At 37.1% G+C, this 15497-nt stretch overlaps 1 protein-coding gene across 3 annotated transcripts in view; it reads right to left on the bottom strand.

Moving 5' to 3' along the window:
• The window catches only part of SENP7 (SUMO specific peptidase 7), a 2310641-nt gene that overhangs the window by 1337836 nt on the left and 957308 nt on the right, over nucleotides 1-15497 (bottom strand). For all 3 annotated transcript variants that reach the window (XM_044071599.1, XM_044071598.1, XM_044071600.1), the window contains exon 10: nucleotides 4206-4405. In XM_044071599.1, coding sequence (XP_043927534.1) covers nucleotides 4206-4405 — 200 coding nt within the window. The remainder of the gene's footprint in view (nucleotides 1-4205; nucleotides 4406-15497) is intronic.

The raw sequence follows: 15497 nt of genomic DNA, 5'->3' as shown, positions 1-15497 counted from the left end.
GCGGCGTCTTCCATTTCTGCCCCCTCCTCTGCCTCTGGAGGGGGCATCATCCTGTGTGCCTGGGAAAGAACCCTGGGGTTTACGAAACCACATCTTTCCACCTCGTTGCCCTTTGGGGTACGATCTGGATGGGGTGGAAAAATGGACTCCGACAGCAGACAGAGTCTTTCCTTCCTGTTCACACCAGGTTAGGGTCTCCTTTACTTTGGGGCCAAAAAGAGTGGCAACATCAAAGGGGGCGTTAGTAAAGGAAGACTTGAAGGCTTCCGCAAAGGAGTACAGCCGCATCCAGGATTGTCTACGAAGAGCAATCGCTGAGGCTGCAGCCCTACTCGACCCCTCGGCCGCATACGAGATGAGCCTCATGGACGAGTTCACTATGGATGTAAGGATGTTGAGTTGTGCTGTAACTTTGTCCGAGACAGCAGCATCTGTATTACCCTGGAGGGTATCTCCCAACTCTTTGACTAGATCCCTCTGTAATCGTGTAAAGTGTGTCAAGTAGTTCAGTGATCGCATAGAGAAAGTCGCTGAACTGAAAATGCGCTTCCCATATCTGTCCATGGTCCTAGAGTCTCTGTTAGGGGGATGGACAGATGAGGAAGATTCGGACATCTCCTTTTTAGTGGCTGCGGCCACCACTATAGCGTCCACTGGAACTCCCTTAGTAAGGTATGACTTGTCCTGAGGGGCAGTTATGTATTTGTTAGGTTTCCTGGGAACTGGCTCCACTGTGTCAGGAGTCTCCCACGCCCTTCGAGCAATTAACTCCATTAACTCACACTAAAGATAAGTTTCCCAAAAAAAAATTAGAAGATTTTACAAGAAATATAAGTAGAAATAGCTTATCTTCCCAAAGTTGGTCAGAGCTCTCAAAATCAATGCGATCGGTTGCAGCGGCAAACTAGATCTGAGGTAGAGGCAGAGAGAATTGTGGGAGGTAGGTTGGTCCCGAGCTTCTCCTAGATGCACAGCTTTGCTAAGCGGCCGACTCGGAGCCGAGGATCGGCTCCGACACCCATTTGTAAGAACAAACGGCGAGAATGAACACTACCACATCATGCATTTTGTTGACAGTTTTTGTTTTGTTTTTTGCCAAAAGTGGGTGAGGGGTCTAAGAATTCATCAGCAAATCTGGAGGGCACTGAAAAATCTTACAGATTCCCACTATCAACTTACCGCCTTCATCACAATTTTTGATCACCTCTGCAGCAAAGAGGCCAAAAAATAAGGGGGGGTGGGTCATAAAGGTTACAACAAAGTGTGGACTACATACTTTGTATAACCTTTCTGAGTGAATAGATAACACAAGCAATGTGGCAGGACTGTTCTTGAATTTAGGAAGTGTACACAAAGTGAACACAGTGTACACTTTGTGGTAACCCTTATGATCCCTCCATCTCTGTCCAAAGGAGAATGTAAAATATCTTTTTTTCATCAACCAGAAGGTTCTGAGAATGCAGCTAGACAAACCTTCTCACCCAGTGCCAGCAGCCAAAGCCCTTGAAGAAATATCAACTGAATCACACACACATACACACACACACACACACACACACTGTAAACAATGAGTAGTGACTTGTACATTAGAAGAAACTAAATGATTTAAAGCCGATTTTCCTCACAAAAAGAAAATGCAGATATAACATTACTCATACTTTCACAGTTAGACACAACAAACATTAACTGAGTATGACCATTCAAATGAGTCTGACCATTCAAATTCTGAAAATCAAAGTTACACAAACATACTTTTTTCCTAAACTTACCAATAATAATCCCATCCTTATCAGAAAGAGAAGGATTGAAAATAATAAATGTTTAGTAACAGTAGGATTAAGTAAAGCCATAGCCGCTGTCTCAGGTTTGGGAAAAGTGTATAAAAACATAAAAAACTGAGCAACTTTATACACCATATGCATCTTTTTTAGGGGTAGTTGGCAGACTATCAGGAAAATTGCAGGCAGTAACACAAATCCCCCAAAGGTAACAGAAGTGGAGGAATAATTGAAGGTGCTGGAAATTCCTTGTGTAACAGGTCGTATTTTCTGAGAGATTCAGAAACCTTAGTGTTCTTCTACTGATAACAGTAGGACATTCTGGAAATAGTCTCAGAGAAAGATAAACCTTCACAGGAATAATCAGAAATGGAGCTCTCCCCCAAGTCTAAATCAGAAATCTAAGGAGAAAAACCTTTATCTGTCCCCCTTCATCTTCCTGTTCAAACTCCAAATCTTGAATCTCGTCAGGAAAAAAAATTTATCCATCTTTCTTTTACCATAAACTATTTTATAAAAAGGATCAATCTTAATTAAACCCCCGAGTCAAGCCAAGTAAATTACACCCTATCCAAGGAAATATGAGGAGTAGGTGGTACATGTTTAGTTTTGTTTCCTTTTGATAGGAAAACTGAGGCCAACAGTGTTATTAGTGGCAGCAGCAACTTCCCCAGAGATGGGTACAACATTCTGATAAAACGGGGAAGCCTTCCCTGCTCCATCTCCCAGGGCTAACAACAGTGGCTGTCCCTTTCCCACTCAGGAGACCCCAATAGCCACAGAGGATATTGCTAACCCCCAGTCCATAGTGGCTGTAAGATGCTACACCACTGGAATCTGAGGTAGATGATGACGAAGTAGGTAGGGGTGCAAGAAATAAGGAGAGAGTGGGATTTTGGATGCAGATCCTTGAGAAGGATAACAATCACACAAAATACTATATTCATAAAGTTGCAGAAAATATTCTAAGAACTAAGCCAACACATGAATGGAAACAGAATATTTTACCAATATGGATGACTGCATACAGGGGTATAGACAATAGACAAGAGGGGGCTGGAATTAACTGGAGAAAATGGGCAAAGAAACCAATGCATAAGGAGCAAATGACTAGAGGGTAAAGATAACAAGAGTAGAATGAGGCAAAGTAGTAGTATGGACTGCAGGTTAGAGACTGCCTTACTATAAGGGATTGAAATTAGAGTAGAGGCAAACAGAAGGGGAAAGGGGAATGCTGTGAAAGAACTGCCTAGTAGAGATTTTAGTTGAATATAGAACAGAATCTGCTGTTAAAAATGGGATAATTGGTCAGGTATATAAAATACTGCATATAACTATTAAGAATCAATCAAGAAATTGGAAAAGACTGGAAAAAGAGACAGGAAAAGCAATTTACATGGAAACAATAGCAGGACATATGCATGGCTCCCAAGTAAGCAAAAAAGTCTAGAAGGTTTAAGATTTTTCTTTGGAAGTGTTTGCATAAATATTTTTATACTCCAAGTCTACTTCAAAAAAATTCTGCTCATGTAGACAGCAAATGTTGGAAGTATGATGAGGAAGGAAGAGGTAATCAGAAACATGTTTTTTGGGAGTGTAATGAGTTGAAAGATTAAAAAAAACTCTCTACAGAGTACCCTGTCAAAAATATTTGGGAAACTAATGGTTGTAATTTAGGAAAGAATTCTTTTGCCCTGGGATACAGGATCTCAATTGTCTAACCACAGTAAGGGTTTATTATATTTATGTTGGCTACCAAAAAACGAATTACTAGAAAACAGAAATCAAAACCATCTGTATTTGAAATACTAAATATCATAAAAGAAAAGAGGGATCTTTAAAAAAGGGAAGGCAAAAATTACATGGACGTAAATGGAACCTGTGGGAACAATACATGCAGAATAATGTTAAGGAGCAACAGTGAGGTTTAAGAGAAGGCAGGAATTAAGTGAGTTACATAATGTTGGACCATAAGACTGTTGTCCTGAAGAAAAAGAACATGTATAACATCTGTAAATGGAAAAAATGTTAATATTGTTTGCTTTCATTTCTACAGATGTATGTGAACCTATACCTTAAGTAATAATTTAATAAAGGTGTTTAAAAAAAACTAGTTGAACTAGCATCAAGTACACTCATCATGTCTGACTTACTCAAGCATCAATGAAGAACTGAAGCACAAGAGATGCACAAGGGAACTAAATCTGACAGCCAAGTAGGACAAGAAAGCGGCATATTTTCCTGATGGTCCCAAATGGTAGACCACTTCTCATCAGATATCTAATTAAATCTATGCATAAATAATCTGAGGTAACTATGAAGAGTTGCTTGAAACAGTGTGTGGCAAAAACAAAATAACCCAAGAAACTGATAAACTGTACAAAAACCTTTTTAGACCCTGTTTAGTGTCCAGTTCACTACAGTTACCTTATCTTGTTTTTTTTCAAGTTCATTCTCATCAAAGGTCGGTGGCAGTGAAGAAACAGACATCAACTCTGTTGTTTTGCTTCTAGTTAAAACTTCAGCTGCAGGCTGCACAGCATGCCTGGATTTTGAAGCACGGCTCTGAATTCCACAGCTTTGTTCTTGTTCAGAGCAAGATTCCTCATCGTCACTGGAAAGAACAACTGAAAAAATGATGCTTGTTAATTTACAGTTACCACCATAATTTCTGATACCTAAATACATTCACTAAGTTAATAGTTATATTATGAACAACTACAGAACATTCCTTGGTGAAGATGGACTGCTTGCTTTTTGCAGATGCACACTATTTTAACATTCAACCACAGCTTTACTTTCAAACATTCCAGACTACTTATTTAAGTTCTTTATAGTGATAAGGTAATGCTGGATTTACCCACGTAGTTTGGTCAAACAAAGCCAACTGTGGGTAAATCCAGCATTACCCACACCCAGCCATGGGTTATTGCTATTATACAATAACATTATTTAAGAAAAAAGTTACTTACTTTTCTTAAATAATGTCTTTGTATAACAGTGCCGTGGTGCTCTTCTGCATTTTTCCCTGACATGGGGTTTCTTGATGTACTGCATATGTGTATGGGACTTACGTTCCCAATCTTACACAGTACCATCAGTGCTGTCGAAAAGGAAGCAATGGAAAAAGGAAGATCGTCATTGCTTTTTTTTTTTTTTTTTTTTAAATAATAAAAATTTTAAATCTGGAATCATTCAGACTTACGAGAGTGACAGGATATAGAAAATACAAGGATAATCAGGTATGTTTCTCTAGTTTTGCATAACATACTTGATTATCCTTGTATTTTCTTTGTCCCATCTCTCTCATACTTCTGAAGTGTCGGGTTATGTAAGTTTTTTTTTTTTTTTAAATAAAGAGAAGAAAACTGGAAACACTATACCATATATTAATAAAAGAAAGTCCGGGCAACCAGACTTTTTTCTACTATTTGCTCAACTTACAACGGGGACACTTGTCTGGGCTGACAAACAGGTGTGCTCGTTTTTGAATATTAATGGCAAGTCACTGTATAATAATTAATTATACTGAACCCACAAGCTTTAACACTCCAGGCAGATTTTATGTATGCAACCACGACTGTGTTATTAAATATAGTGATTTCTTGCTTGGTTGAAATTTGAGTTTTGTGCTTTGCCTTAACAGCTGGTGCGCCTTGGACTCCAATTTCACCTTTTGGGCCCAACAGATTTCTGTCTAGTGTTTTTTTTTCCTGCCCAAGTAAGCACTGCACAGTCCACAGATTCAGCACAGTATGAAATCTCAGCAGATGAGTGTGTGGGACTTTTTTTTTTCTGTATGAGAGAGGGTTTCTCATTAATGAGAAATACAGAGATTTATTCTTCTCTTCCTTCAAGTGTGATAGTGAATTTATACTTGCACCTTATAATTGTGGGCCAGTCTTGATAATTTCCTTCAAGTGTGACTGTGGGTTTATACTGACACCTTATAGCTGAAGGTCAGTCTTGATAAACAAGTATTAAGTAAGACCAGGTGTGAATGTGACAACTGCAAAAGAACTGAAGGCAAGAACTTTGGAAAGGCACATGTACTGGCATTTGGTGCATAGCTGTGTATATTTAGGAAACTGATCTGAGCTCAGTAAAAAATGACAGTGCACCTAAATTTCCTTCAAGAGGATCTTTTAGTGAGGTTATCTTTCATAATCATAAAAAAAAAAAAAAAAAAAAAAACTGAAAAAGAAAGGAAAAAAGATACTTGCCTCCTGCGGGGCAGCTTTTAATGTTGGGCAGGAAGAAAGCAGAAATAAGGAAAAGTAATCTACTGTAAGAAATGTAAAATACTAACAAGCTAAAAAACAGAACAGTATGTCATTTGCAAAAGGGTCTTAATTTAACACCAATACAACCAAGGGGATTGTATACCGGTACCCCGTGAAAGAGCTGGAGACCGCAACTGTTACATTAGTTTTATCTCACGATGACGGATACCACCCAATACCACCTTCCCCCACCTCCATATGAAGACTCCTCAAGACTATCACTGGTGGTCTGCATTCTGATATTACCTCTACTATAGATTCTCCTAGCCCCTTTGTTACAAAATGTAGACAGATCATTAAGGAACTACACACACACACACACACACACACACACACACACACACACACACACACACACACACACACAAACAATGACAGGCAGCCAGATTAACAAAAGCCTAAAAGAATGCTTATATGACTTTTACAAACAAAACATCCAACCCAAAATTCTAATGGAACGAAAAAGTATTAAAACTGTTAAACTAGGTAAATTAAGAAGTCTGAAAATAGTAAACAAACTGCCCTGAACGATTTTAAAAATGTAAAAAAAAATCCTGGTGGATCATCCCAGAGACAAAATTCTGGCAGTATACAAGATGAAGAATCCATTGACAGTCACTTGAATATATGATAAATGCATATGAATCCTTTTCAAGTCACCCTGAACCAATGGACAGAGCTTCTGTCCAAGGGTTATTAGCATAGACACACTACCATATCAAAAGTTCTGCATTAACTAGCCCTGCTTGGGTTACATGAGATAGCTGGTCAAGCACAATACGTCACTTATACAGAAGAGGAAAAAAAAAAAAAACAAAAACTAGAAATGCTGTTAGACATACAATTACAGCAGTTTGATATGAACCTCGAGGGGGGCGCAGGAAAAATCCAACATTATATTCTCCAGGATCAAAGTATCAATCCCATCAAAATTCAGTACAAATATCTGTACAAACTAATTCAAGCATTAATTTGTGTTTTAACTGTAGGCAGGAAAGTCATTGTCGAAGACAGCTGTCTTTATCTGAGGCATGAGAACTTAACTATGTAAAACACTAAACCTTTCATTGCCAAATCATCACAGCATAATTTAGCCTCACAATGGGATATCCCTTCGCACATTCAGCAGTCCCCCATCTGGGAATACCACAACCTCAACCTGGAACACTGCCTGGTAATCACCAGCCTGACAACAACACTGTTAAGACAGCCATAAAAAGGAACCACAAATATTTTCTTTGCTGCCTATAGTTCAACAAGGTCTAGTTCAAATTAAAATACAAACTGTAAGCATACCTTTCCTCACAGACACTGGAGCAACACTCTGCATTAGCATACCTCTCAAACTGTCCACATTTTCACACAATGTCCAGATTTTTTGGCTCATATTTTTGGTCTGTTCCTTATAAAATTTGTGGTTTTCTAGCAAATCACAGAGTACTGAAATCACTAAATAATGGCAGTCATTTGAGTTTCTGACTTCATATACACAAAATGAGGTAGATGATCAACCAGCACCACGGGTACATGTAAATCCACTCGAAATTTATTGTTAAGCACAAGCTTTCGTCAAAAAGTATATGACTTCTTCAGAACAAAATAAATACCGTCCCCCAGCAGCAGTTACTTACATCACATCCTCCCAATTAATTATTTAAAAAGAGATACACTTATGAAAATGTAAAACCCATTGTGCTTCACAAAGTAAACAACACAAATCAACTATGTTTATTACATAAAATACAACTATTGCATAAAAAATGTAATTCTTACATAAAATACGATTTAAGTTTCAACAGGGACATAATGCTAATCCTTTCATTTAGGCCAGGATTAAAATTGGCATTCAACTTAATTTACCACTTTAGTTCCAAAAATTCCAAATATTCTTCTACTGGCCCCCCTGGGACCCTAAATCAGCATGATCTATTGCATAGAACTTAAATTTATGTGTGGGAAACATCTGAACGTGGTTAAATAAAGCATTTTTATCATTATTCTGTTTGATGTCATATAAATGTTCATATACCCTTTGTTTTAGGGCCCTTTTTGTTTTTCCCACGTAAAATCCATCGCAGGATTCTTTTTGGGGTAAATAACTCCAAAATTCTTAATATGAACATTGTCACTTTCCAATATATGAGGACATTGGGTACACCTATCACACCTAAAACAACCCCCATCTTTATGTACCTTCCTAGTTGTTTCCAACAAATTCTTAAAACATGCATCCTTCTTATATACTATAACTGGTTTGTCACCCAAAGTTCTATTAACCTCCTTGTCTAAGGAAAATACCATCCAAAATTTCTCTATGATGTTTCTAATATCATAAAAAATAAGTGTATAGGGAATGACAAGGGCCCTTGAAAATTTGCCCTGACTAACTGATGTCTCTATCACATTAAACAGGAGCTTGGTAAATGTACCTTCTAGCCTCTTAGCTTTGACCTCATTTTCTACTGGATTAACAAATTCCAAAGGGTAACTCTTCTTGTAAGCATCTGACCTAAAATCTCACACTCTCTTAAAAAGCCATCCTCCTCAGAGGTCATTCTGGCAATACTGACATACTGCCCCTTAACCACTGCCCTTTTTTGATGCACAGGATGCCAACTTTGGAAGTGCAACAGTGTGTTTGAATAAGTGGGTTTTCTACACAGTTTTGATACAAAAGTCTTATTCTTAAAATATTTTATAATGGTCACATCCAGAAAGTCAAGCTTGTCATCATCTTTGCCGATTGTTTGTGTCTTTCGTCTTTTCCCTGTTAGGGGTCGCCACAGCGGAACTTCGGTCCGCTAATGATTGGCAGTTGATTTTTATGTACCGGCTTGCCGGGCCTGACACACAACCTTCAACGAAGGTATGCCCATTCACGCATGTCTCCACGCAGAAGATGCTCTAGCTGAGAATCGAACTGGATAGCGTCTTACTGTGAGACGACAATGCTACCGCAGCACCACCACCCTTCGTTGATTGTAAATTTTTTAAAAACTCTGTGGTAGTGTTAATATAGGTTACAAACTCATTCAAACTTTCAACACCACTTTTCCACAAAAAGACTATATTGCCCAGGTAGCGGCCATATAGAGCCCAAGACACTCTAAATTTTGAATTCATAATATATTGGCCCTCAATATAGGCCAGTACTATGCTCATAGTTTAGTACTAAGCTAACTGCCCTTGTGAGCCATTTTAAGCCTAGCCAATTATCCATTGTGAGACTCAAACCCTACACCTTGTGTTTGTAAGGCAAACACCTTACCCATTAAGCCACCCTCCCAACCCTGCTGGTGCACAGCATGCTCCCATGGCCATCCCCTGTCTTTGCCTGAAAATGTGTCCTTCAAAAGTCAAAAAATTATTTTCTAGAACAGGTTCCATACAAGTTCTTAGGGTTAAAATTGTGTTGTTCCCCATTTCCGTGTTGAGACACAAGTAGTCAATAGAACCATTCCAACACTTCTGTGCGCAGTATCACTGAAAAAAAGGTCATTGATATCCATGGTGACCATAATCAAACTATCCTGGTACATTTCAGGTCTGATTTTACTTAAAAAGTCCCATGAATCTTTAATGACCCATTTCCTTTGATCCAGGATACCTTTTACTTTACTATCAAAGTATCTAGCTAAGCAGAAAGTTTCTGATGCCTTTGCAGCCACAATTGGGCAAAGGGGTGGGTTACTAATAGATTTATGGGTCTTTGGAATGCCAAAAATGGTTGGGGTCCTAGGGCATTTCAAATCCAAAAAATCATGGGTATCCAAACATATTTGCCCATTAAGCAAAGGTTCGTCCACTGTAAAGTCAATATTCCTATAGGCAATGTTCATTTCATTAATAGGAGCCTCAACATAGGTGTCACTGTATAATAAATCAAACATTCTACTATTATAGTCAACCACATTCATGATGACCAGCCCCCCACCCTTATCGGGTTTCATTACCCTTAACGTTTGGCTACAAATGATGTCCTGTAGAAGTCTCCATTCTACATTGTCCAAATTACTAGGAACCACCTTGTAATTGGACCTAAGTAAGTAGTGCCCTGATCTCATTGTCACACAAGGCCTCATATAAAGTAACCAACAGATGGGTGGGAGGAACAAAAGTGTTAGGTCTATGTAATGTAACAGTAGTTTCCATATGTGTATTATTGCTAGAAAACAAAGCCAAATGTAATTTCCTACTAAACAACTTTCAATTCAGTATGCTGCCAACCAATTCTGCATTCCTACCAGGAACAAAATTCAGACCCTAAAAAATAAATTGGCCCATTCTGCATCAACTTTAACTTCACTATAATTATAGATAGTAAAGTCACCATCACCATTTTTTTATAGTGTCAATGATTTCTACTGTCTGCGATAGGATCGCGTTCTCCCCCTCCATTGCTCTTGGTAGTTCTCCTGCCCATACCTGTGACCACCAGGTCTCATCTCCCCTGATTCCTCATCCTTTCGGACCTCAGAAGTGGTGGGGGATCTAAAGGGACATCTCTGTTTAAAATATTCATCAACTTCCACATTTTCATCATTTAATTTGCATCGCTTTATTTTTATGTTAGAAACATCACAGAGAAATTTTGGATGGTATTTTCCCTAGACAAGGAGGTTGATAGAACTTTGGGTGACAAACCAGTTATAGTATATAAGAAGGATGCATGTTTTAAGAATTTGTTGGAAACAACTAGGAAGGTACATAAAGATAGGGGGTGTTTTAGATGTGATAGGTGTACCCAATGTCCTCATATACTGGAAAGTGACAATGTTCATATTAAGAAGTTTGGAGTTATTTACCCCAAAAAGAAGTATTATTGTTATTCAAAAGGGGTGATATACATTGCTAAATGTGAATCCTGTGATGGATTTTACGTGGGAGAAACAAACAGGGCCCTAAAACAAAGGGTATATGAACATTTATATGACATCATACAGAATAATGATAAAAATGCTTTATTTAACCACGTTCAGATGTTTCCCACACACAAATTTAAGTTCTGTGCAATAGATCATGCTGATTTAGGGTCCCGGGAGGGCCAGTAGAAGAATATTTGGAATTTTTAGAACTAAAGTGGCAAATTAAGTTGAATGCCAGTGTTAGTCCTGGCCTAAATGAAAGGCTTAGCATTATGTCCCTTTTGAAACTTAAATTGTTGTATTTTATGTAAGAATTACATTTTTTATGCAATAGTTGTACTTTATGTAATAAGCATAGTTGATTTGTGTTGTTTACTTTATGTGAAGCACAATGGGTTTTACATTTTCTTAAGTGTATCTTTTTAAATAATTAACTGGAAGGATGTGATGTAATAACTGTTGCTGAGTGATTTTTTGTATCATTTGTATTCATTGTTCTGAAGAAGTCATATACTTTTTGACGAAAGCTTGTGCTTAACAATAAATTTAGAGTGGATTTACACATACCCATGGTGCTGGTTGATGATCTACCTCATTCTGTATATTTCTGGGTTTGTGACTTGTTTTTCTACATTTCTGACTTCATATCCTTCAGAAAATGTAAACTAACAAAAAAACTTTTTACTCTAGCAACTTTCTAAGTTTATTAGTGCAATGTTTCAAATTTCTCTATTTTTTGGGTCTTTGTTCCCCCATTATTTGTTGGTGTTGTCCAGATTTTGTGTGCCAAGAGGTTGAGAGCTATGTGCATGAGTATATCACCTGATGAAACAGCACTGCTGCTTCGTTCTAATAATTCTGTGCAAAGAGTAGGAGTTTCATGAATTCTATTAAAGAGATGTACTATGCAAACTAAAGTGTTCAATGTAATGTGAACCTGATGGGGTTTTTAGGCATTTCTAACAAATCACTATCTCCTGATTTGTGCCCTCCCAGTCCCAATACAAATGAGGACGCACTGCTTTCCTAGGAAATGAACAACTGCCTGACAACCTCAATAACGACTCACTCCTTCAGTCCAACCCACCACAGCTGTGGACCTGTGACAATAATGAGAAAGGCTAGGTTAAAAAAATGCATAACCTGTGAAAAAATGTTAAAACCTCACGTATCACTGCCATAGTTTGTTCAGTATCCCTTCACCAGAGGCAGAAAAGAGGAATGAACTTGATTTCAACACTACTTCATCAAGGAATTATAAGTGCCATCTAAAAGTCGTGTAACACGTCCATTCTACCTGTAATGAAACCAGGAAAAGAAATGTATCAGTTTCTTCAAGACCTTAGAGCTGTTAATTCAGTGGCAGTACTAATGGAAGTAAAACTGCTACAATTATTAGTTCAATTTCCTCTGACGCCAATGCTTTTTTTTTTTTTACTTACATTTTTTTTCTTTTTTTTCTACTCTAATTCACCCCGACAGTCTCTGCTTTTAATTACAACGGAAAGTGTACTTGGATTAGACTGCCACAAGACCATGTTTAATCTCCTATCCTCTCATCAAGAGAAATAAAAAAAATAGTTGGATAAAATAGAATTCCCCAGTGGAGTTACGCAACTGCATTATGTAGACGATTTGTTCCTAGCCTCCGACTCTATAATTAATTGCCAAGCAAGATACAGTATTTCTTTTAACCAAGCTAGCTAAATTAGGGTTTAACCTTAATAAAAAAGGAAATGAGGTTACGGAAGCCACAGGTTCGATACCAGAATATCTAATTTCTGCAGGAGCAGGATATTCTTCCTTCTTATACTTCAATCTGCAACATCTCCAGTAACCTTGAAGCAGCTTTGTGTTTTCCTGGGATAAGCAGGTTACTGTACGCAATGGATTTCTAATGTTCAAAAAACACTTTCCACCGGAACAAAACAAAATAAAAATAAAAATAAAACCATGGAACAAGCCAAGAAAAGCAGCTTCCAGCTTTAATAAAACTTCACAAAAAGTTCTTCAAAATACACAGTAAGTGCTTTCATCCACACTGGACTTCTTTAGACTGAATACTGTGATTAAAACATCTTAGTATAAATAATTTAAAAAAGACACATGATACAATTAATGATGATGTAACCTCTTCCTCTTACGGTAGGCTACAAAATCAGATCCATCATTTAGCCCAGGTGGATAGCAGGCATTCAGACTAACCTACCATTGATACTCCTTCCACCCAAGCTCTTCTTCTGCATCAGTTCTGTTACAAACATTTGTTACTTCATCTAATACATAAAACTTAAAATCCACTTTGCAGTCACTGTTTTTATGTTTTCCTAGAGCATTCTTCTCATCTTTGGTGGTAGCAGCATATTTATGCTCATATCTCTTGTGGTACGTTCAACATAAAAAGCTTGACATGACAGGCATATAACCAAATAAACAATAAATGTAGACTTGCAAGTAAATCTACCTTGTAAATGAATACAATACCCACCAACCATAAGCTCCTTAATGCCAGTCATTAAAAAAATGCACATATTACAACTAAGGCATTTATACATGCCTGAATTTATACACTTTTCAGGACAAGGAATTAATTTTGCCTGAAAAAGATTTTTAAAACTTTTTCCCTTTCTTTGTACAAAGACTGGCCTTTCACCTACAGCTTTGGCAACTTCAGAACTAGACTTAAGCAATTTCCAATTAGTGGAAATAATATTTTTAATGGACCTAGTATCTATACTATTATCTATTTGCATAGATATCATAAAATCCACCTGTTTAGGTTGTTTGGCAACCTGAATTTTCCCTTTTCTTATTTGATTGCTTTCACTTAAAGATTCATTAACTACCTTTTCTGGGAACCCTCTCTCTCAATGAACTTATCACATAATGCTGTACTTTCTCTCACAAAGTCAGCTTCTTTGTCAGTAAGTTGATCAACTCTTTTTAACTGGCCTTTTACGATGTTATTTTTCATTTTGCTAGAATGTAAACTGTCATAATGTAAATATGCGTTATTTTGAACCTTTTTCTCGAAAATGGAAGTTAATAATCCATTCCTTAGAAATACTTAAATCCAAGAAATTTATGCAGTTTTTATCAAAGACAGGTGAATTTTAAAAAAGAACATACTTCATTCAGATATTTCAAAAATAGTTCTTTCCAAATGAAAAAGGCAAAAATCAATAAAAAAACGCTTGAAAAAATATTTTTCATAAAATTGCTTTCAAAAATACATTTTTCCCATCCATGCATATAAATATTGGCATAGCTGGGCACCATAGCAGCGCCCATAGCTACCCCATTTGTCTGTTTATACAGCCTATCATTAAATTCAAAAAAGCTGAAACTCAAAATTAGATCTAACATTTCCATTAATAAACTCACCATCTCAGGACAGAATTGTTTTGATCTGATTAGTTCAAATCTAACCATTTCCATTCCCTCATCATTTGGGATGACCGTATATAACGATTTAACATCAAGCGTAACCAGATAAGTCTTCACTATTAACCTTAACATTCCTAATCTTATTTTTGAAATCAAACAAATGTTTTATATAAGAAGTACTTTCAGTAACTATTTGTTGCAAAAAATTGTCCACAAAAATCACCATAGCCTCAGTTTTACTTCCACTGCTTGCAACTACTGGCCGCATTGGCAGGTCACTCAGGTCCTTATATATTTTAGGTAACCCAAATAGTCTTATTCTAGGAGCCTCTGTAATAAAAAAAAAGCCTTATTTGATCAGTAATGTGTCCTGCCATGAACCACTCTTCAATTTGACTGTCAATAAATACATAGATGTTTTTGACTTCACTAAACATAATTAACTTGTAAAAACTCACATAAGCTAACATTTCTTCCATTTTATGCACACATTTTCTATCTAAAATCACCAGTGCACCACCTTTATCTGCCTCAGTGACTAAGATGTCAACATTATTAAGTAAATCATTAAGCAACTTTTTTTGCACCACATTTAAATTAAAATATTTGAATTCAGATTTACTTTCAAGTACCTCAATAATCTGTTGTTCATATAACATTAAAACAAGTTCCAACTCCTTTTTTAAGGGTGGATTGTAAACACTAGGTTTTGAAAATCTTATGTTTTTAGACAGAGCATTAGGAAACAACAGTTTAAAATTAAGTTTTCTGACAGTCTCTCAATGCATTGATTGTATTACACTTGTCCACCCTCTTAGAAGGCAAAAAGTTCCATCCTTTCTTTAAAACATAACACATTTCGTCATTTAATGGCAAACTGGATAAAATACCTGTGTCTACTGTCGCTTGGTGTACTTCTTCCCATTTTTTCTTCTGTTGATAATTCTTGTGCGATACAGAATTTACTTGCGCCCAGGTTCTGTTTTGTTTGCAGTTTTGTTGGTAAACCCTCACCAACTGACTTCCTGTGTCCCTCTCAAAACCCTTATTTGGATTTTCAACTTCATTCCTCTCATTTAAATTGCTACTGCCAAGAGAAACCGCATTCGAGCTACTCAAACTGTCATTTCTAACAGCAAGTCTTTTGGATTTTCTAAGGCCATTTTCATCTCCTTGCACTATCG

This window comes from Protopterus annectens, chromosome 5.part0 (genome assembly GCF_019279795.1).
Source record: "Protopterus annectens isolate FY-2018-M chromosome 5.part0, PAN1.0, whole genome shotgun sequence".
In the NCBI taxonomy this organism is placed as follows: domain Eukaryota; kingdom Metazoa; phylum Chordata; order Ceratodontiformes; family Protopteridae; genus Protopterus; species Protopterus annectens.
Note: the sequence above shows the minus strand (reverse complement) of the source record. Positions and strands in the feature narration are given on the sequence as shown.